The sequence below is a fragment of the Crinia signifera genome, chromosome 1 (genome assembly GCF_055691185.1).
Source record: "Crinia signifera chromosome 1, ASM5569118v1, whole genome shotgun sequence".
NCBI classification, from domain to species: Eukaryota; Metazoa; Chordata; class Amphibia; order Anura; family Myobatrachidae; genus Crinia; species Crinia signifera.
In genome coordinates, this window is record NC_139217.1 from 352,572,990 (window position 1) to 352,596,380 (window position 23,391).

Sequence of the window (23,391 nt, forward strand, 5' to 3'; positions counted from 1 at the left end):
CTTGAAAGTCAGAGCCATTCACTAAGCCCTTCTTCAATACTCCCATCTAATTCTGAATCAAGCTGTTTAGGTGCAGTTGGACAACATCAATCTTCAAGGGGGTACTAAGACAGGGCCTGCATGAGAGAGGTGTCCAATATTCCTGTCTGTGCAGAAAGAAACCTAAGGTCCATATCGACCATCTTCATACCGGGAGTGGAAAACTGCGAAGCCAACTTCCTCAGTCGTCACGACATTCACCCGGGATAATGAGGGCTACACCCTCGGGTGTTTCTTCTGTACATGGACCATTGGGGTTGTCCAGAAAAAGATCTCTTGGCTCAAGGAGAAGCTTTGGCTGTATTGTGCCAGAACCAGGGACCCTCAAGCCGTGGAGGTGGATGCACTGTCGACACCCTGGCCATATCGGCTGGTGTACCTGTTCCCTCCGATCCAGTTGTGGTCTCGGGTGCTCCCCAAGGTCAGGAAGGAGAAGGCGATTCTAATCGCTCCAGACTGGCCCAGAAGGCCATGGTACGCCGATCTTCTGGCCATGTCGGTGGATGACCCTTGGCTTCTGCCGCTGAGGAGGGAATTTGTACAGCAAGGGCCCTTTGTTTATCTAAACTTACAAAGGCTTTGTTTGTGGGCTTGGAGGCTGAGCGGACTATCTTAGCCAGGAAAGGCATTCCGGGCAATGTGATTTCGACTATGCTCCAGGCTAGAAAGCTGGTTACTTCCAGGCACTACCATCTGATTTGGAAGCGATGTGTCTTGGTGTGAGGGGAGACCAGGACAATAGGGGGTGGTATCCTGCACAGGACAAAGAAAGTAGTGGTCAAAAGTTGCAAAACCAACTTGAAAGACAATGTAGTTAATAAGATATAACAATTGTATGTTGTTGGAGGTGCCCCCAGGAATCAAGTATCAGTATACTTAAAAATAGAGAGACGGTGATCCAGAAGACGTGGGCAACCGTTCGCAGAAAGTATTCCTTTTTGGAGGCACACTTTTGGAAAATCAAATGAAATGTATAATGATTGTGTTAAAACTTAACTTTTAATTCCAAATAGTCTAAGATAGTTATAACTCTTATAGAAAGAGTGAGGGGAGACCACCTGAACCAACCCATTGTAGTTCCGGCATGGTCCCGTTAATCTGAACTTCCAAAATCGGTACTTCTTTACTTTCACGGCACCACTAGAAATCGCGGTCATCGCGGGCATTGAATGCACTAAAAATCGGGTGCGACGCGATGCCCGCGATTTCCCATAGGGACCAATGTTAAATTTCTCAATGGACACGATTTTCTGTTCAATGCCTCAATTGACACGATTTTTCCATAGGAAACAATGTTAAATGGCCCACAGAGGCCAAATAGGCACCCTCAAGTGTGAAATGACCCCCACAATTGTTAACGCCACCCCACGATCAACGTCAACCCGAAGCGTGGCGAGCGCAGCGGTACGCGTCCTCCGACCTTTTCATGCCCTACTATCCACTAGGGCGTGGAGTGAGAATAGAATAGTGTGGCGAGCGCAGCGAGCCACCGAGCCCGAAGCGTGGCGAGCGCAGCGAGCCCCGCGAGGGGACGCGGATACCTTCACAGGTAAACGCGTCCCTTCGCGGGCTTCACAGGTATCCGCGTCCCCTCGCGGGGCTCGCTGCGCTCGCTGCACACCCTGTTTGAAGTTTTATGAGCACTGGCTTTTTTTGGATCCCATCTATACCCCAACTAAGTGAACCCCAGTATCCCTTATGGACTCAGAGAAAAGGATTTACCGGTAGGTATTTAAAATCCTATTTTCAGGATGTTTGGCTATGGACCTGTTCAGACGAATTGGTCTGAGACCTAATCTGCAAGGAATACCATATAGACTTGCATTTCAGCCCCCTCATTGATTTTTTTTTTTCTCGCCTTGGAAACCAACAGGGTGGTATTACTACAGGCTGTTTCCAAGCTACTGGATGCAGAAATAGTGGTACCAGTAACTTCTCGCTAATGCGGGCAGGAAATTTACTCAAATGTATCTGTGGTTCCGAAACCAGACTGTTCTTTACTGCCCATATGAAATCTGAAGGAGTTGATATTATAGCTCTCAGTGTAAAAATCAAATTGGTTTGCCATTCGAGACTCCCATTACCAGTTTTGGGCACTTCCTTTTTGGCTTTTCTTTAGCATCCAGAGTCTTCAAAAATGTGCTGGCAACCATGGTAGTCATGTTGCGTTTAAGGGAGATAACCATTATCCTGTACTTGGACAATAAGCTTCTCGAGGCACTGTCACCAGAACATCTCATGCATGATGTGTCTATTTCTAATCACCTGCTCCTACAGCATGGTTGGATCATTAACTTTCCCAAGTCTCAGCGGTTCCAGTTTCTGGTAATGATTCTGGACACAACTCTACAGCGGGTGTTCCTTCCAGTAGACAAGGTCACAGCACTTCAGTGGATGGTCCGGTTATTCCTTCTACCTCAAAAGGTATCCGTGCATATCTGTATACATCTTTTAGAGAATATGGTGTCTTTCGAAGCTCTGGAATTCGGGCAGTTTCATTCCAGGATGTTGAAATTGGATATCTTCTCTCAGTGGACTGGGTCTCCTCCAAAATGCACCACCTTTTGTGCCGTTCTGCCAGGACACGCATATCACTCCTGTGGTGGCTAGAGTCCTTCTGTGATTGGGTCCTACTGATTACGGATGCCAGCCTCCTGGGCTGGAGAGTGATGGATCATAATTTTCAGGGCCGTTGGTTGCGTCAGGAAGTGATCCTAATAATTTTAAATATTCTTGAATTTAGAGAAGTCTACAACACTCTGGTTCAGTCTTTTCCCCTTTTAAAGGGTCTCCCCCATAGCAGTTCCAGTTTGTGTATCTATTCCTGCCTTTTTCCTCTCCTTCCTTGGGTGTTTAAACTCATAGAGGACCAGATGCACTAAGCTTCAAAAGTGATAATATGGAGAGTGATAAGCAGCCAGCCAATCAGCTCCTACCTGCCATGTCACAGACTGTTTGAAAAAAAAGTCATACAGGAGCTGATTGGTTGGTTGGTTATCATTCTTCATTTTATCACTTTTGAAGCTTAATGCATCGGGCCCTAAGAGGGAGAGAATCACAGTCATCCTAGTGGCCCTGCAGAAGCTGGTACTCCAATCTCTGGATGCTTCTGGTGAATGATCCTTGCTATTCTTCCACTGTGGCCGGACCTACACCCTACAGCAGCAGGGGCCGCTCCGACACCCTGCCTTACAGCGGCTGCGTTTGACAGCATGTCTGTTGAAAACGCACTTTTAAGGAGCTAAAACATTCAACAAGCAATTATTCCGACCGCTTTGGTATCAGCAGCCTCTTACCTCAGTCCACTATCATAGGATTTGAAAATCTTTTGTGTCCAGAGGGTTTCCTGTGACTTATTTTGGTCTAGGCCGCTTATTGTTATTCTTGCAGGCAGGCCTGGATGTCGGCCTGCGTTTTGTTTTCACATTTTTTGCAGAGGATACTTTGGGTTCAGCCTCCCACAGCACCTTGGGATCTCAACTTGTTCCTTTTTGTTCCTTCGATCTTCAGTGTTTTAGCCACTGGTAATGGTTGAATTAAAATTTTTGCCTTGAAAGATAGTGTTACTGTTGGCCTTGGCATCTGCCAGGAGGGTGTCAGAACAGAGCGCTCTTTCCTGTGAATATCCATACTTTTTCATGAAGATCGGGCAGAGCTGTGTACTCACTTTGCATTTCTCTGATAAGTGGTTTCCACCTTATACGGAACCAGCACCACCATGGGCTGTTTATGTAGGAGGATTCTCCCTTTACATGGTCCCTCTGATACGTTCTTTGTGAATTTGTGTGTCTAGGACAACTCCTATAAGAAAATCTGATTCCTTGTTCATTCTTTACAAGACCAATAAATGTGGCTGGCTTGTGTCCAAGCTGACAGACTCTAAAACGTTGGAGTGGAACCCACAGTTTTGTGCAGTTTTACAGATTTGACACCTTTTGTCTGTGTAGCTTTGGCATGTCCCCACAGTAATGAATACTGTGTACCCAGGGGAATTTTGTACCCAGAGGAATTTAAAGAAAACAGGGCAATAAATTCAGTTCTTTGATTCCAAAGGGGACACTGTGCTACATTGTTTTTCTTGGTGTGACTGTTGTTCGCTTTTCCTTCCGTCTTCTCTTGGCCTCATTTCTTGACTTTCCACTGAGGAGTGGGGAGGAGCAAGTCACAGTTCTAAATTCATGAAAGTGCCTGCTCCCCATTCACTCATCTATACTCCACAGTAATGAATCCAGTGCCTCACATGGCCACAGCTACTGGCTGTGTTCACTCTAGGACTATTTTAGGGCAGGGTGCTGACCACCAAGCAGGACACCTCTCCCCCAGGCTGCTGACCATAGCGCAGGGCGCATTCATCTGTACCCCACCCCCCATGGTGCTGACCAGGGGCAGATTGGGATGTGTATGAAAGCAGCCCTAATGAGGCGTGGTCATTTGAGAGGATGGAGTTTATTACGAGGGGAGGGGGAATACTCCACATGGGGCCTATTTCTGAGTTGGACACAATTGCATCTTTACTTACCCACTACATTACTGACTTCTCCATACCCGCCTCTACACCACTGACCCCTCTGTACCCCGACCCCCCCCTCTATACTCTACACTACAGACTTATGTAACGGAGATGAGGCCCTGCGGCTGGCCCTGGCAGGTAAGGCAGATGATAGCTTCACATTAACAAGCAGCAGGGTAAGCCTGCTGTCTGCATATCGCAGCAGAAAATGGTGTAGCTCCTCCGCCTTCAGTCATGCCGCTGCAGCAACAGATTCCGTGGCAGTGCAAAATGAGAAATAAAAAAACCTGCTTGGAAAAAATACGGGGAATTTGCCTTAGTGTGCCCCCTTCTGCCACTATAACACCTTCACATATCCAAGTCACCAGTCATGGGCAATCTTCAAACACACTGACCTCCTACTGCTGGCTGCTTTCTGAAATAATGAAATATCAGTCCATTTAGGTGTTAACATTTTGGCGATATTTGTTACAAAAAATATTGTAAAAATGGTCTTAAAATAATAATCTTAGTTTGTAAATTGTATTTAATTCAGGTTTGACGCAATTTTATTAAACCTGCAAAATGTATTACAACTATATGGAATCAGGTTTATAAAAACTATTGTTTACATAATATGATCGTTAAAGACAATTTTGTGGACATTTTTTTACTTTATATTGCAGTTAACACTGCTTTCTACTTGCTCTTCTCATTGCCCATTACTGTGCTCTCCAATTTACTTACAGGCAGCAGTTCCAACACTAAGCGGAGTGGCTCTTCGGGGGCCAAAGAAGCAGGATCATCTCGAGAGAGAGTGCGTGATCGATCTCGTCTAAACACCAGCAAAAAAACACAAGGTTCAGGTGCTGGTGTAGGAGAGGCATCCGCCCCCACTAAACGATGTCGTGGTCGTGCAGAGTCAGATGTTCTCCGTATGAGCAAATCCAAATCTGACAACCAGATCAGTGATCGTGCTGCTCTAGAAGCCAAGGTGAAGGACCTTTTAAGTTTGGCCAAAAATAAAGATGGTGAGATTCTGCTCCTTCGTACTGAGTTAAGGGATATCAAGACGCAACTTGGAGAGGAAGTCTGTGACAAAAGTCCTGAGGAAACACCTTTACTGCAATTACAGGAGCAGAATGCTGTGGTACGAGAAGAGTTGCAACAATTGAAGAATGAGAACCGAATGCTGAAAGATCGACTGAATGCATTGGGCTTTTCATTGGGTCAGCAATTAGATGTTACAGATAAGCTGTATGGCTACCAATCAATGGATATGGCTGCAGGCAGCCACAGTGACTGTGGAGGAGGGACTTTAGCATCATCTGTGGAGGGTTCCGCTCCTGGCTCTATGGAGGACCTCTTGAGCCAAGATGAGAGCACACTGACAGGCGAAAGGAGGAGTAGTTCCATGGACAATTTAGATAGTGAGTGCAGTGAAGTTTACCAGCCACTAACCTCAAGTGATGATGCGCTAGATGCCCCATCTTCATCCTCAGAGTCTGAAGGTCTTCCAAGTACTGATCGTTCCCGCAAAGGGAGTAGTGGAAATGTAAGTGAGGTGTCTGTGGCCTGCCTTACTGAGCGCATTCATCAAATGGAAGAGAACCAGCATAGCACAGCAGAAGAGCTACAAGCCACGCTACAAGAACTGGCTGATCTTCAGCAGATCACACAGGAACTAAATAGTGAGAATGAGAGGTTGGGTGAAGAAAAGGTCATCTTGATGGACTCCCTTTGCCAACAGAGTGATAAGCTGGAGTTGTTCAGTCGTCAATTAGAATATGCAAGAGCCCTTCTTGATGAACATCATGTGTCGTACTCTCTAGATGATGACCTGAAGAGCAGCCGTTATTTAGATTTGGAGCAGAGATACATGGAATTGGCAGATAGCGGTCGTTTTGAGCGAGAGCAATTGTTGGGTGTCCAGCAACATTTGAGCAATACTCTAAAGATGGCAGAGCAGGATAATAAGGATGCACAGGAGGTAATTCGTGCCCTAAAAGAGCGTAACCACCACATGGATCGCATTGCTGAAGCTGAACAACATGGGAAACAGGCATTGGCGGCTACTCTAGACGAATACAAAGCCTCCCTAAATGCTGAGCAAGCAGAATGTACACGTCTGAAAGGCCAGCTAGAGCAGGAGAAGCAAAGAGTGTCAGAATTGTACTCTATACATAGCTCCGGAGATGCTTCTCACATTCAGAACTTACTTGATAGTGTGCGTTCTGATAAAGAGAAAGCAGAAACTTTGGCAGGGAACCTGCAGGAGGAATTGTTGCACGTACAGAGTGATCTTCGACGCATGCAAGATGCTTTTGACAAGGTGAGATGAATAGTAGAAAAAAGCAATCTAATGTGGCAAGAAAAGAGTAGTTCTCTCCAGCTTAGTTTGGTAGAATGCTGGATAAGGTTATTTTGGTCCATTCTTTTTCATTTGCTTCTTCCAGCTTGAAGATAAATACCGGGCTTTCCGTGCAGAGGCAGAAAATCAGGTGTCAGAGTTAACGCTGGCACTGGATAAGGTGAGGAGAGAGCTGGAGGAAAAGGAGACAGAACGCAGTGATATGAAGGAGACCATATTTGAACTGGAGGATGAAGTTGAGCAGCACAGAGCTGTGAAACTACATGATAACCTCATCATATCAGATCTTGAAAGTAAGTGCATTTCACATGTTTTCCAGTAGAGGTCATTATGACACAACCAAGCTTTTGCTTTGCACCTGAAATAGATATATTCTAGCTCCTCACTTATTAGGCTGATGGCGCTGGCCGTGTGCTGTAAGTGGAACAAATAGTGAATCAGCAGTGGCCTCCCTTTAATAAGTATAAGTAGCAAATGCTGGGTCGCTTTTAAGATCCTGAAAAGGTGTCCAAGGTGGTAAGTCTAATAACGGGGCCCAATGCAATAGAACTGTGACCAGTTTCACTCCCACACAGAGCTGATCTACTCTCATTTGGACCTGTTTATACAATTAAAACAATCACCATTAGTTGTGTTCTGATTAATTTATTTAGCAGCTGTTGTGATCCACCTATTGCTGAACCACCTCTTGTATTACCATTAAAAAAACAAACAAAAAACCTTTTTGTTCTTACAAATAACTAAATCTCTAATATTTCATTAGTTCAAAGCCACCAATCAAAGTAATCTTACCAAACACCATAAAATACCCCTATCATACCACATTGTCGCTAAAGATGGGTCTCGGTGACCCAACTTCTCTATAACCGCTAAACTATCAACATTCCCAAAATGTTAGTATTATGGCGGCTATAGGTCTAATATTATAGTAGGGTACTGAAGATATGATAGTCTGACAGACCTATGGAAAGTGTTCCAGGGATTGAAAGAAAGCCAGGTTTATCAGGCCAGACCATTTGTCAGTGTTCCCATTTTGACTCTCATATACCACTCTAGGTGCATTCGGTGGTGTACAGGGGTCACCATGGGCGCACTGACTGGCCTGCAGTTACTCAGCAAGCTGCGACAAAGTCTGTTCGGAGCCTTTTCTATTATAATAATCAGCATTAACTTTTTCAGCAATTTGTGCTGCAGTAGATTTTTCTGTGGGATAGGACTAAACAGGTAGGCCTTAACTCCACACATGCATCAGTGAACTTTGTGCGCCCTTGACCCTATTGACAATTCACTCTTTGGGGAGTATTCAATACAGGATCACGGCTGTCGATCCCTCCCGACAGCCGTGATTCTGGCCCGTTTGCATTTTGATCGACAGCTGAACGACAGGCGGGATTCAATGTCGATCGGCGCAAAGGGGGCGTAGCGTCGAAAACGGCCGTGGATTGTCGATCACGACAGTCCACAGCCGTTATCGACAGAACGGGCCCGATCGCTTCTAAAGTGGGGCTCGTTCTGCCGTGATCCCTCTTCAATGCTGTCGGTAAAGATAGTATTGAATAGGGACCCGCCGCGGGAATAGCAATGGCTCATTGAATACCCCCCTTTGTCTTTCCTTGGACAACTTTTGGTAGGTTCTAACCACTATTTATTTGGGAAGCCCCACAAGACCTGTAGATTTGTATATGCCTTGACCCAATTATCTAGCCATCACAATCGGTCATTAGTCAAAGTCACTAAGATCTTACGTCCCTTTGTCTTGCTTTAAAAGCAGAGTGTTCACCTGCTTCATTATCTATCCAACCACTTGACGGGTTCCATTGTAATGATAATCAATGTTCACTTCATCTGTCAGTGGTCTTAACCCTTTGATTGCCAAGTGAATGTGTGAAAATTGGCCTTTGTATTCATCATAATGACCTGTAATGTTTACCTTAGATAGGAAATATAATGTATTTTTACACAACATTTTTAATTTTAAATTATATAACAAATGTGAGCGACGCTGGCATTTTTTGTGGATGTTTTGCACATCTTGCACAGATGTTGGCACGCAAAGGGTTAATGTTATTTTCTTAATGTCTTAATTGTTGGTAACCTTACATATCATTGAAGAAAAAGAATCCTGCATTCCTTCTGAAGAGTGATGGAATGAAAAGCGATTGGGGGAAATTTAATAGGGTGACCGAATCAGAAAGTGAGAGATTTGGTAAGAAATCTCCCGGGTTTTTTAAGTGTCAATCATTTACACTGCAAAACCAGATTGATTTTGCAGTGTAAATGATTGCCGCTTTAAAAAAACCTGTAGATTTCTTACCAAATCTCTCATCCCATTAAATTTCACCCATTGTCTCATTTTATACCTGCATGACTTTGCTATTTCAAGTAAAATTGCAAAAAAAACATGGACAAAGGATAAATTATTGCTTTGTCTAAAAAGTTCTGGACAGATTTGTTGGCACCCATTAGAACAGATAATAGACAATTTGATTATAGTAACATTTCATACCATCTTGAACAAGCATCACGCGTCTTCAATTTCAGCCTAATTAAATGGAGTCACTCTGCTGTTTATTTTAATCATGTGCACCACACTGAACATGGACCAATATTGAGTTTCCTGTGACTACAGTTGCACAAATAGACATTTCAAAACTGTTTTGGGATATTGCCAATGGCAATGTTCCCCCACTCTGTATATAGCACTACTGGAGATATCTGTAATTGGCACTACTGGGGACATGATATGCAACTGGCATTAAATATATGCAAGAAAATGATTGCATAGCATTCACATTCCGTGCCTGAGACTCAAACTTTGTTTCATGTTTTGAAACCTTGTTTCATGTAAAATGTTTCTGGACCCAAGCATTTTGGATCGCGGAAACTCAGCCTGTATATATGTATTGTATGATGAGAGAAAGGGACTGGTAAGTATAATGAGAGGGGCTGGCAGTCAGGAGAGCAGCTTGGGTAACCTGGCAGGGAATGGGATCATTCGTCAGACTGCATTTAGGTCTACAAGCATTAGGTCGACTTGCATTTAGGTTGACCTGACTGAAGGTCAACATGAGTTAGGTCGACAGGGTCATTAGGTCGACAGTGAAAAAGTCGACATGATTTTTTTTTTCAAGCGTCAACATAGCACCGCGTCCCCTCGCATGGCTCGCTGCGCACCCTTGCTCCGTGTATGGGCATCTTAAGTAGTGTTGCTTTAGTTTAAGAAAATATGTAAGGACACCAATATATTTGTCAGAACTGTACATAAGTGCATATAGTCCTCAGACTCCTAGGTGGATATACGAACACTGCCGCACTGCACAAATGAGCTGCAATTCTAAACTGTACTAGGAAAGGAAATGTCTGGTTGCTCTAGAATACAACCAACCACCAGAAAAAAATAATAATAAATATATATATATATATATATATATATATATATATATATATATATATAAACATTTTTATGACTTTTGCAGTCTGTAGTGTCTGTATCTTATAATTGGATGTTTGATGCATCACATTTTCAGCACATTTCTTTTACCAATCACTTTAGAACACTTGCTTTTCTCCACCATACAAAGCAAATCCAGATCTGCAGAATTCGGACAACACACAAAGCACCTGTCCGAATGAGTGTTTCCACAATAATGACAGGATATGTTTAATGACCTGGTTACAAACTGTCCTGTCGTGTACGTGTTCCATTGTCTGCCTGCCTCTAGTGACACTTACTTAGAGGATGTGTAACGACACTGTATTACAGGAGAACACCGCTCTCCTGTTGCTATTAGATCAGATGTAAATATTTAGCCCATTTCCTTTTGCACGTTTTTGACTATATATTCATTTTATCCTCCAGGTTCTAACATAAGAATAATGTGTAATCTCGTGTAATGATGGGCCTAGATCATTTGTTACGAACATAATTAACTAGTGCAGGCCTGGCCAAACTGGGCTCTCCATCTGTTGTGAAACTACACATCCCAGCATACAATGACAGATTTTTGCTTTTAGATTATGCTAAACCCTGTTTCAGAGCATGCTGGGATGTGTAGTTTCACAACAGATGGAGAGCCCACAGGTTGGCCAGGCCTGAACAAGTGTGTGTATTTGTCCCCACATCTCTCAAGCAACTTCCCCTCCATCTTTTAGACACCGTTAAAAAGCTGCAGGACCAGAAGCATGACATGGAGCGTGAGATAAAAATATTAAATCGCAAGTTACGGGTAAGAGCTCCATTTCTATCTATCTATCTATCTATATATATTTTTACATTTGTGCCCAAGAACTGTTCTCACAATAGCTTCTGGATAATATTGTAGTTATTTCCTAGCTAGTGTTTGTCTTATTTAATTATTTTAGTTGTTTTTAAGAATGTTTACAGGCTTTTATATAATTAATTAGTGGTGATATCTATGTGTAGTGTGCACGTCAAGTCTAATGTGAGATTCCATGCTTCTGCTGGCATCACAGGAGGAGTCTGCCGAGTGGCGCCAGTTTCAGGCTGACTTACAAACTGCTGTAGTTATTGCCAATGACATCAAGTCGGAAGCACAGGAGGAGATTGGTGAGCTGAAACGGCGGCTCCAAGAGGCCCTGGAGAAAAATGAAAAACTTACCAAGGAATTGGAGAATGCTGCCTCGCGAAAGTAAGGGCACATTAATTATGCTAAATAATGATCACTTGTGGATATACAGTCGATGCTTAAATCTATATCTGCTCATTTCTTTAGGCAAGAAGAGGAACGGGGTCGTGTATATAATTACATGAATGCTGTAGAGAGGGACTTGGCAGCCTTGAGACAGGGAATGGGTCTTAGTCGCAGGTCTTCCACTTCTTCTGAACCCACACCCACCGTCAAGACCCTTATCAAATCATTTGACAATGCATCCTCACCAGGTAATCTTACATACCAATTTTAAAATCTGACAGCAATGAAGGTCAAAACCGGTGGCATAACTCATGTATTTACCTTTTCTGATAGCCCCTAATCCAGCAGTGGCAGCAGCTGCTGCGGCGACCTCCATTCCCCGCACACCTCTAAGCCCTAGCCCCATGAAAACTCCACCGGCTGCAGCTGTGTCCCCTATGCAGGTAATGAAAACATCTGTCATCTGTTCTTTTATCTCTGAAAATGTTTGAATATGTTGCCCAATATATATTTCATTTTGAAGAGGAATTTGTCACATAGCTAAAGCATTAAATAAAAAAATTTTTTTTTTAAGGGTTGAGGATATTTTTGGGTTTTTGCACAAATTTAGATCAGATATAACTAAGGCTATTGAAATACACACCAGTGGAACAGAAGTAACTCAATAAGCCATAGGTAGGTTGGGGGAGTTAAGACAAATGTGCTGGAGAAGAGGGCGGGGTCACAGTGGGTGTCGGTCTCCCTCTAGATGCCTTTCACTATACCAGCTGGGGAGGTGTAAGATGCATATTGTAGTGTAGGGACCTCAAAGACCAGTCTTAACAACTATCACACTATTATTAAATAGATGTTAAAGATGCTCTAATAACAATGAACCTTTAATCCAAAATGAATAGTTGGTGCTGCTGAGTTTAGGGATTTATTTGAGAGGTAGGCCAGGAAATATTTAAATTAGATGCTATATACCAAATTCTTTTGCAAACCACATTATTAACTGTATGTGTTGGTCTCTTCTAATGTTTGGCTGTTTGCAATACAGCTGCATTGCATATATGGTGAATTAGATGTATTGTGAGTTTTTTTTTCTCAGGAGCGCTGAGTATGTCGAGGTTAAATTGGATATTGGTTATTTGTATATTGGTTGCGTGTCCTTCCAATTTCCAAACATGATTGGGCAGTCGTACCATACATGTAGAAGTATTGTGCCATACAAGGGGATAGTTCCCATCTCTTGGGGTTATAGAGAGTGAGTCTCTCAATTTGAGTTCAGCTTTTCAATTTCCTTGATCTAAATTGTGAATGAACGTCTCCATGTGGATGTAATAAAATGTAAGTGTATATGTTAGGCCAGATCTCTCCCTCACACACCTGTAAATGAGTTGCTAGCAAATATACTCATGATATGCAAGCCTTTCCACTGTAACGCAGGGGAGTGTAACGGGACGTGGGTGGTTCCATAGTGAGATGTAATTCGGTAAACGGGTATATTTTATTTTCATTCTTTTTAAAAGCAGATGAAATCTAAATAATTTAATATCTGTCAAATATTTATTTTTGACCCCTTTGTGCTACATTTCTACAAATATATTCTAATTTTGAAGTGCATTGTCTCATTGGCTATACCTTCTTATGTTCCTCTAACTGTCCTTGCAGAGACATTCCATCAGTGGCCCTATATCCTCTAATAAATCGTTACCAGGCATGTCCGAGAAGAGGCCAAGCTATGCTGAATTACCAGTACAAGGTATCTAGAAAATTGAAGTTACTTTAGTACTTCTATTAATTTGATGTTAGATATACAGTAAAAATGTGACTGTAAAGTTCCTGAAGGGAACTGTGAATGATCAGCACTCATTACGTGTTGTTTTCTGCAGAACATCTATTAAGAACGTCAGCCAGTGGCAGAACAGCCTCCTCCTTGCCCCGCGTGCCAGCCATGGACAGCACAAAATCCATCTCTGGTAAAGCAGAAATATTGTTTACATTAAAATCTAGAGTGAGAACATGAGAGCAAAGCTGGATATTTAACATGATACCAGGGTTTTAGCTGCATAGCAGCTCGAGTATAACAGCGTTTTCAGGGGAAAGATTGAATCTGATAATATTCAGCCTCATTGTTGACCATAAATTAGAGTGGAAAGGAAGCTTCAGGGTTTTAAATTTCATCAGATATTGTAAATATGGTCCCTTCTGTTTGTTTTCATTACTTAACAAATTACTTTGTTCTAGCTGCTTTCAATTTTACATTTTCCTTGGACCCTCCGCAGTAAAGCTGGGTACACACTATATGATGTGTGTACCCAGCAACTTCTGCAGCGGTGAAGCCGACATATGCAAGTCCGTACACAGCATGGCCCTCACTTGCAATATCCTACAACAGAGGATGTCACTGATGATACGTGGGAGCGGGCACCTTCAGCGGCATAATCAATGCGTACACATTACATCAGTGGTGTCAAACTCAGGCCCTCCAGCTGTTGTGGAACTACACATCCCTGCATTCCCTGCCACAGATTGTATAGAATGGATTGCTAAAACTGTGGCAGAGCATGCTGGGACATGTAGTTCCACAACAGCTGTGGAGGATCAGGAGTTTGACACCACTGTATTACACAATATTTCTACAAGAAGTTTGGTGGCATTTGGTATGTGCAGTTATTCCAATATCCAGCTTTTTTATAATCCTGTGTGTGTGTGTGTGTGTGTGTGTGTGTGTGTGTGTGTGTGTGTGTGTGTGTGTATATATATATATATATATATATATATATATATATATATCACCTTGATAAAGTGGCGACACGGCCACGAAATGTTGGGATACTCCTGCCTTATTGTGTGTTTATTCCTTAACCGCGAGTGCCACCACACCCCCCCCCCCCCCCGCACGCTGCATACTCTTGTCTCCGCATCGGATTCAAGCTACGGAGGGCACCGCTGGATTCAACCCTATCCCTGCTGGGACCTGTGCACAGTGCTATTTTTCAGCAGGCTCCAGCAGGAACTGAGGCCCTTATTCTAGTTCACTCTTTCTGACAAAATCCTTCTTAGATGGAGAAAACCATGTGCACTGCAGGTGGGGCAGATGTAACGTGCAGAGACAATTAGATTTGGGTGGGGTTTTACTTCAAAGTGAGATCTATATTGCAGTCTAAAAATAAAGCAGCCAGTATTTACCCTGCACAGAAACAATCTGACTCACCCAAATCTAATTCTCTCTGCACATTTTAAATCTGCCCCCCTGCAGTGCACATGGTTTTGTCCATCTAAGAAGGATTTTGTCAGAGAGTGAACTAGAATAAGGCCCTCAGTTCCTGCTGGAAAATAGCACTGTGTGTGTGTGTACATACATACATACATACATACATACATACATACATACATACATACATACATACATCTTGACAAAGGTCCCAGAAGAGGGCCGAAACGTCGTGCCCTCTGACATGCTGCCTGATTAAATATCATTGACTAAGAGAGAGACTGGTGAGTGACGCCATTATTTGGAAAGTCATCATATCTCATCTCTAGTGTCCGTTTGTGTGTCTCTGAAACACTGCCATCTGTTGGCAGTGAGTAAAACTACGTCTCTTTCTCTCTCACACATGCACAACACAGAGGCAATCACAAGGTAGCAGACTAGGTTTCGTAGCATTTGTTTTGAGCGGGCTTACTAGTGAAATATATTTGTTTACTTTTTATGTGTTTGATGTAATTATACAACATTAATGCAAGATACCTCATTGAAATATAAAAATATTAGTAAAAATATCTGGTCTTGAGCATTTTGGATAAGTGATACTCAACCTGTATATTATGTGTGTATGTATGTTTGTGATAGATATAAAGATATTTGAAAACGTTTATTACAACTGAAATGTTGTGTGGGCTGATTATTTATGTCTCAACCTGAGTGCCACACCATATATATATATATATATATATATATATATATATATATATATATATATATATATATATATATATATATATATATATATATATATATATATATATATATATATATATATATATATATATATATATACATATATATATACACACACAAAAAAATTGTACCCACGTTGCTTTGTAATGATTTTACATCCTGTGCTCAGAATAGAAACAATATTTGAGAGGAAGTGTCTGACTTGAACTTCCACAGGGGTTTCCTATGCCCTTCCTGTCTCTCATTCTGGGATTCCTACTGGGTGCTGATTAGGTTGTAGCCTTGTGCAAATAATTGTAGTGCTGTAATCACTTATTAATACATGGCTTTATGATCTGTTTCATTTTCTATGTATCTTATTGTTTGCTGCTCTATCTTATCATGTAAATGTCATATAAAGAGCTATATTATGAGGCTTGAGACAAGTTTTATGGTGTCCTCCGTACCCTTGATGCCTTATCAGAGACTGAAAGCTGTTTCCTTTTGGTAATATGTCTTTTTAAGGCTGTTTTTGTCATTTGCTTAGTGTCTCGCCGCAGCAGTGAGGAACTAAAACGTGACATCAGTGTGCCAGATGGAGGTTCTGCTTCTCCTCTGATGTCAATGACTTCACCCTCCCCACAACTTTCCCTCACTTCTTCCTCGCCCACAGCATCTGTGACACCAACTGCCCGTAACCGCATCAGGTAGCAGCCTCCGTATTGTAGTAAACTCATGCTCCTGCATACCACTAGACTGTTTTGTGTATTGTTCACCACACTGTACATAAACATTACATCTATGAGGGCGCTCTGGGTACTTTATCATTTGTAGATTGTTTTCACTGTGTGTAAATTGTGCTGTGTTACTAGACCTAAGTGTTTCATTAATTCGTGCAGTGTTGTAGGATGGCTTCTGTTGACTGGGATTCAAATTCTTTCTAAACTGATTGGGAATTGTGTTGACAATACTAGTTTTTGACATTTGTGGTTTAATCTTCATTATAAAACTACAATAATGTTTAGACATCCATATCTAAATGTACTGATACACATGTCCCATGTTAATGGTCTTTAGTTATTTTGTCTTGTAAAAATGCAGGACGGTCATATGGACTGTTTCTTTGGCACTTGACATAGGCATGTGGAATATTCCTACTATTTAATCTCCTTTCACACTCCTTACACTCACACCTTTGCCAATCATTGTATGCTACAGAGAGGAGAGGAAGGACCCCTTATCAGCCCTTGCAAGGGAATATGGAGGCTCCAAGAGGAATGCTTTGCTGAAGTGGTGCCAGAAGAAGACCGAGGGCTACCAGGTGAGAATCATGAAGTGTGATTTCCTTTGCATTTCATGTGCATGTATGTGCAGTTGGCAATGCAGGGGTTATCATTTATATGTAGATCTGACCCTGAAAAGGCGTAGGCCGTTTGTTAGGTTGGGCAATTAGACACTGGGTTATTAAGCAGCACTCTGACATCCTGGGAGCGGATGAAGGATAGTTACTGGGATACATGTACTTCCATCTGCCTAGAACCAGGAAGGGATTAACAAATGCACTTTGCATTCACAGATGGCAGGTAGGTAATTCCTACTGTATCCTTGCTTTTCTGGTAAAATAATAGTTTTGATGATGGGTTGTCTTTGCTAGTAACATTTATGTGGTTTGTCAGGTGAAGATCTGGACCATAATCCTGTGTCTATTATAGGTCATTGACAAGGCTCTAAAGCCCCATACACATTAGGGACCAATATCGGTGGAAGGGTGTGCTGGCATCTGCAAGTGCATACACATTTGCCGCTGCTGGCTCCCAAGATGAGCAGCGGCAACACGGCTGTCGTTAACGAGGAGTTGCCTAGTCTGGGCATACTGGACGAGGGAGGGGTGATTAACGGTGCGCGGGGCCGCACATCGTTAATGCCATAAAACATACATAAATTAAAAAATCTTTCAGAACGGGTTGTTTGAAAGATATGTTTCACTTTATTTTGTAGTATGTATGGAGCTTAAGTGTTTACCTTTTGGAAGATACATTATGGCAAAAGACCATTGTAATTAATGGGCATCAGGCATTTGCTTTGAAAGTCTAACGGGGCCTACACATGGGGAGATATGCTGCTGAGCGTTCTAAACGATGCCGGAACACTCAGCACACAGCAATGCATAGCGATGTGCCAGTGAGAGCTCTGTCAGGGCCAGTGTCGCTATGGCCCCTACACAGAGCAATGTAGGGGCATTTTCTAAGCTATCTAGTGAGGCCCCATTAGTCTAAAACAAGCAGCTTTTCCAGTTATGTGGTTTACTTGTCCAGTGTCCCATTCAGAGAAGAAGTTGCGAAATTCAGTAAAACATTTGACAGTATTATTCATATAGAAGGGAATGACCAGGTGTGGTCAAAAATCAATGACAAGTCAATGTGATATTAGACATTGTAGTAGTTTTCTTTAGCTTTTTCTGTGCTGTGAGATGATGGTTCTTTAGGTTCAAGCATAGACAAAATAGTTGCCATGCGTTTTGTTTGTTGTTTCTTTGGAATTCGGGTTTCACCTTATGAAATGTACAAATTGACATGAAAACACACAAACGAGCGTTGACCTCTTCCATGTTGACCTTTTTGTCTTTTTTAACCTGTATATGTAAACCATTTGCTGTCAACTTATTCACTCTCAACCATTTAGACCGTAACCGTAAGTGAGCATGTACATGTGATAAAGAAAGTGATGGCCTTAGCTATGAGGTCACTTTCCCTAATTTATTCGTCTTCTTGATTGAAGAACATTGCGAAGGATGGTCTCAGACCTTATGGCCAGGGTTCACAGGAACGCTGTTCAGCTGTTGTCACAGTAAGTGGTTGGTACACGGTTTTGAGCAGTTGTCTCTCCAGGATAGTGGGCAGTGTAAGGTTAGTGCAGAATACCAGTAGTGCAGTTTTCTGGTTTCAGAGTGAAATATAGATCAGACTACACTACATCTGCTTACCTGGAAATACTGAAAAAAAGAGAACTACATTTTTGGGAAAACTTAAATTTTGGTAAACCTGACCGTGATCTCATGAATGTAAAAAAAAGATAAACTTGTATTTGACCCCTCATATAAATACACAAATTCCTTAGTAAAAAAATGTCTGACACAGAAACCGATGCTGCATACTGTGTGTGTGTGTGTGTGTGTGTGTGTGTGTGTGTGCGCGCGCGCCTCAGCACGTACAGCTGTACAAGAGGCAGGAAATGAATTCTTTATTATTATTGGTATTATTTTAGTTTCTTCCCAGAAATGAATTTGACCCAGGGACAGGCAGGGGTAAGAAAAGACGGGGACAGCGGGAGGGAACATCCTGCTCCTGTGTGAGAAGGAGATTCCTTTGTATTAGGGTAGAAGCTCAAATATTAGCACTTTTTTTTTTTTCTTCCAAAAACCCATATGCAAATGTGTATATTTATTCTTATGGAGATACAGAACCTCTTAGCAGATTTACATACATAAATATACATTCTGTTGTCTCTTCTAGTTAAATAACTGCTTCAGAGCTCTTATCTACTTCCCCCTGTTGAACTGTTAAAGCAAAGGTTATTGCGTCCGTTATGCAGCAGCTGGTATATGTAGCGATAGCATTACCTGAATTAGCAGCTACCAGTAATGAGATGTCCACAAAGATACACATGTTTATTGTAAGTGAAACAAGCAGCCCTTTGAACCCTAATGGGGCCTACACACATAGACATCTGCTGAGCGATGCTTCATAGCTCAGATCGCTCAGCACACAGCGATTTGCCAGAGCTGTGTGCTGCGCAATCTCCGGTGAGAACACTGGGCCAGACCGATTAAATATATGCTCGATATCGCCGGGCGATAGCGATGTGCAGGTCCGCGCATTGCCATCGCTATGGCCCCTACACATGGAGCGCTGTAGGAAATGCCCCTAAGTCGCTTAGTGTGTGCCTAGGCCCCTTAAGTTATCTGGCACATGGCTCAATAACCACATTATTATTTTGGTGCAGTAATCTGGTAAGTCCTAAATCAGCATAAATGTAGCGATCAGGACTCTTTGGGTTACATCCGTTCTGTCGAGAGCAGCCAAATGGACATCAGAATCTCGATACCGTTGTAAATCTACGTAAAGCATTTTAACCATGTAGGGATTATACCTGCAAATTTGCTTGTAAAAGGACATGTTTTAAATTCTTGAGGTAGCATTACAACCATGTCTGGATACTGGTATCTGCATTCTCATGTCGACATACTGCAGTGACTGTCAGCATAATGACTACCTACTGAGTGCTTCACCACTATTGTTCCAAATCTTAAGATCCTTTTTCAGAATCTCCCAGGTCACACATTTAAGGTGATGTTCTTCTCAACCGCACAATGTACTCATATAGCTCTGTGCTTTTTGCTTTTCAGAATATTGATATCACAAATTTCAGCAGCAGTTGGAATGACGGCCTCGCATTCTGCGCTTTGCTGCACACCTACCTTCCTGCCCATATTCCATACCAGGAACTGAGCAACCAGGACAAGGTAAGTGGGCATTTGGCATAATAAGCACAATGTGACAAGATTTCCAGCCATACATAATATGTGCCATTGGTAACTGTTTAATTTGGTCAGTCAGGTCAGATGTCTCCATATGTTTTTGTTTGTGTTTGTAGAGGAGGAACTTCACTCTGGCTTTCCAGGCAGCTGAAAGTGTGGGCATCAAATCTACATTGGTGAGTTGTGCGGAAGACCAAGGAGTGAAAGGTTATATTTTGTAATACTTATAGTATAATATGTAATCATGTATTGGCTGTATGAGCATGTTCTGGTATGTCATTTACAGGACATCAATGAAATGGTACGAACGGAGCGCCCAGACTGGCAGTGCCTCATGACCTATGTTACATCTATTTACAAATACTTTGAAACCTGAACATTTGGCATTCCCCATGTCTGCCAGAACCTCCCCCATCTTGAAACATGCCCTCTTTTATGAGGAACTTTGGACACAAGACTTTCCAAGCGATTTACAGTGAGGAGGAGGTTGGCGTTTTCTCACTGACCAGCATCTTCTACAGATCTCACCGATACGCCAGTTTGTACTATGGCTCACATCCTGCTACATGAGCTAAGAGTTACCCCATCTTCAGTGTCCTTGTACATGGAGTAGGCGCTATACAGTTTCATTTCTGCTTACAGTATCTCAGGATGCAGCTTGTGCCAAGGCAGTGGAAACATGATAACTTGATTGTGGTGGGCCGAACAGATGGAAGGCTTGCTGATGTTCTAGTGCCTTAGCAATGTGTGCACCTTGCAGCTGCACTTGCCAGCCATCAAGAATAATTATACAATTCCAGAAAATACAGACAATGGAAATAATGCACACTAAAGCACATATTGTGCCAACAACTAAGCTGCTGTCTCTTAGTCCAGATTGTCTCTTGCTACTTGTGCCTAGAACACTAAGTGACGATACAGGTTAATGTTGCGCTACGTTCGGCTGATAGCCTTTGTACATCAGAGCCGTAACTGACACAACAAAATGCTGTATGTACAGTGTTTCTGCAGAGTAACCACAGTGAAGTATAAAGCTGCTGTGCCTCCCTACATCCTCTCAGGCGTTTGCCTAAACCTTACACCCCATTTTACTTCACATTCCTTCAAAGAACTTTGTTCTGTAATCTGCACAAACCATGAACCAGACTTGGAAGCGCTCTTCCTTCCTCAGGAGGGACTCGCATATATTCCCAATTTATGACGTGCCAGATTTCTAAGTACCTGCGAGAACTGCATTCTATGGGTGGACTCTTCCGCATAAGAACTTTCTCTATGTTCTAGAAGCTTGAGAGGGGAGAGAACAAACCCAAACATTTACAAGTGTACAGGTGCTTCTGTTCACTTCTTACTATCTTGCAGAAATCATCCCACTTTGGGTAATTGTAAAACCTCATTGAAATGGTTCCAAGTGATGTCATACATAGCAATAGCACAAGTACCATTTTATTTAGGAAACATAGCAGCTGGCATTCTTCGTTATGTTGCAGCGCATATTTGTACATGTGAAAAAGGCGAAGGGAGACTGCACAGGAGATGCAGATATCAGAACTTCACTCTATAACCAGCTGTTTGACCTGCCAGGGCACTGGAAACAACCTAGAATTGGCTTATCGCATATGCAATGCCTATTTTTCTATTAACATTTTTAGGGTACACCAGGAAGTCGTCCTGCAGAGATTGCTTCTTAAAAAGAGGGTACAAGAATGTATTTTGCAATTTTATCTTGCACTCTTCTTCTCAATAGAACAGTTTCATTGCTTTCACATTCCCTGCCTCTCCTCACTGTGGTTACATATCTGCAGCTATTTCTGAATGTTGTTCTTTTGCCTTTTGGCAGTGAGGATTAATCTGGCCTGTATTTAATGCCTTCTCATGCCAGATTTATAGGTTTATATATAAGGTCAATTATGTAGGGCATTCATTGTTAAAAAAAAAAAACATTTTCAGTGGCTGACCATTCTATAGGCGTATTATTTTATTATGTACATTTTCCGGCCTAATTTATTTTGTTTTTGCTACATTTCTAAACTTCTCTGAAATGCTCAACTGTGGAAAGTAAACAGTTTGCCAAAAATGTCAACTTTTTTTTTTAGAATTGGATCTCCGAATGTGACTAGTTCCTATTTATGTATATGACACAGTATATGTGTTCTGTTATTAAGTACACAATATTTAAACCTATTATGCTGGCAGAATATTCCCAGTGCCAGACTTTGCATTAATACCAATGAAGCTTTAACCACATCCTGGTAGAAGAGCACTTAACACAATATAAAGCGGTGTAGCAACAAAATGTATCTGTTGTTTCCTGCAAGTCTCTTTCTGCTAGCATGGTGTTATTGGCAGTCTTATTATTTTATTAATATATTATCTATTATATGATATATTTAAACATGCATTGGTTTTGCGATGCGAAAGGGCATTTCCAAATAAAGTCATTCAACTTTTTTTAATTTATTCCCCTCTGGTTCCTGAAATCTGCTTGCTTATAACAGGCTGTGATGACGAGGTAGATTGCATCTGATACCTCCCAAGAAGTCAGAGATGAGGTATAATAAAGGGCTATTTCTTTATTATCCACTTGGGGGACAATGGACCATGAGCTATAAAGCCGCCTTTCACTCTACTTTTAATTTCTCCTCCATCTTATACAACATTTTCATCATGTAGGTAACCTCAGTGGTGTGTTTTATTGGTAATTGACATGACAGGCTGGTGTTTGATGAACCTTATTATCATTATTATAATTCGCGTTTATTTCAAGGGACTGCTGTGGTGTTTACATGATGAGATGATCTTACAATGTGCTGAGTAGGTTCCGTGCTTAGTCCCTCTTCCCACAACCCATCTTCTCTTATGGGATATCTTCTGGGGGCCCCTTCACTCTTGACTCGGGTAGTGACTGGGGGCCCTGTGTTACAGCATCTGATAGATTGAACAGCCTTGTGGGAGGGGGACTAAGGAAGTTTCGATTGCAGATCCTACTGAGGTGGAAGCTATTTTGCTTGTTATGGTGCCCATGTACAAGTCTGATTTGGTCCGTTTTATCCTATTCTGGCAGATCAGCCCGATATATTGGATGAAACTGGCCAAATCGGAGGTGTTTTGACATCAGACCCGATCCAATGCCCATTGGATCGAAGCCCGAAGATCTTATGTGCAGTGTCTAGAAGGACTTCCAAGCAGCTGCCGGGGGGATTCAGGGGAAATCTGATGCGATACACTGCAGGTGCTAAAAAGCACCTGCAATGTGCTGCTGATGGTCAGATTTTAATTTATCTTATGTTCTCACATAAGATCTCCAGGCTCCTATTCGATGTGCATAGGAACGCGTTTTGGATCCGGTCTGATGTTAAAACTCAGATTTAACCAATTTTC

General features: G+C 42.1%; 1 protein-coding gene across 1 annotated transcript in view; it reads left to right on the forward strand.

Moving 5' to 3' along the window:
* SPECC1L (sperm antigen with calponin homology and coiled-coil domains 1 like) overlaps window positions 1-22,470 on the forward strand; it is a 41,105-nt gene extending 18,635 nt beyond the window's left edge. Inside the window, exons 4-16 of the mRNA XM_083148088.1 lie at window positions 5,278-6,860; window positions 6,985-7,192; window positions 11,052-11,125; window positions 11,373-11,548; window positions 11,633-11,799; window positions 11,885-11,994; window positions 13,205-13,295; window positions 13,426-13,512; window positions 16,024-16,183; window positions 16,695-16,797; window positions 19,882-19,998; window positions 20,130-20,189; window positions 20,300-22,470. Coding sequence (XP_083004214.1) covers window positions 5,278-6,860; window positions 6,985-7,192; window positions 11,052-11,125; window positions 11,373-11,548; window positions 11,633-11,799; window positions 11,885-11,994; window positions 13,205-13,295; window positions 13,426-13,512; window positions 16,024-16,183; window positions 16,695-16,797; window positions 19,882-19,998; window positions 20,130-20,189; window positions 20,300-20,389 — 3,026 coding nt within the window. The 3' untranslated portion in view covers window positions 20,390-22,470. The remainder of the gene's footprint in view (window positions 1-5,277; window positions 6,861-6,984; window positions 7,193-11,051; window positions 11,126-11,372; window positions 11,549-11,632; window positions 11,800-11,884; window positions 11,995-13,204; window positions 13,296-13,425; window positions 13,513-16,023; window positions 16,184-16,694; window positions 16,798-19,881; window positions 19,999-20,129; window positions 20,190-20,299) is intronic.
* Window positions 22,471-23,391: the final 921 nt, after the last annotated feature.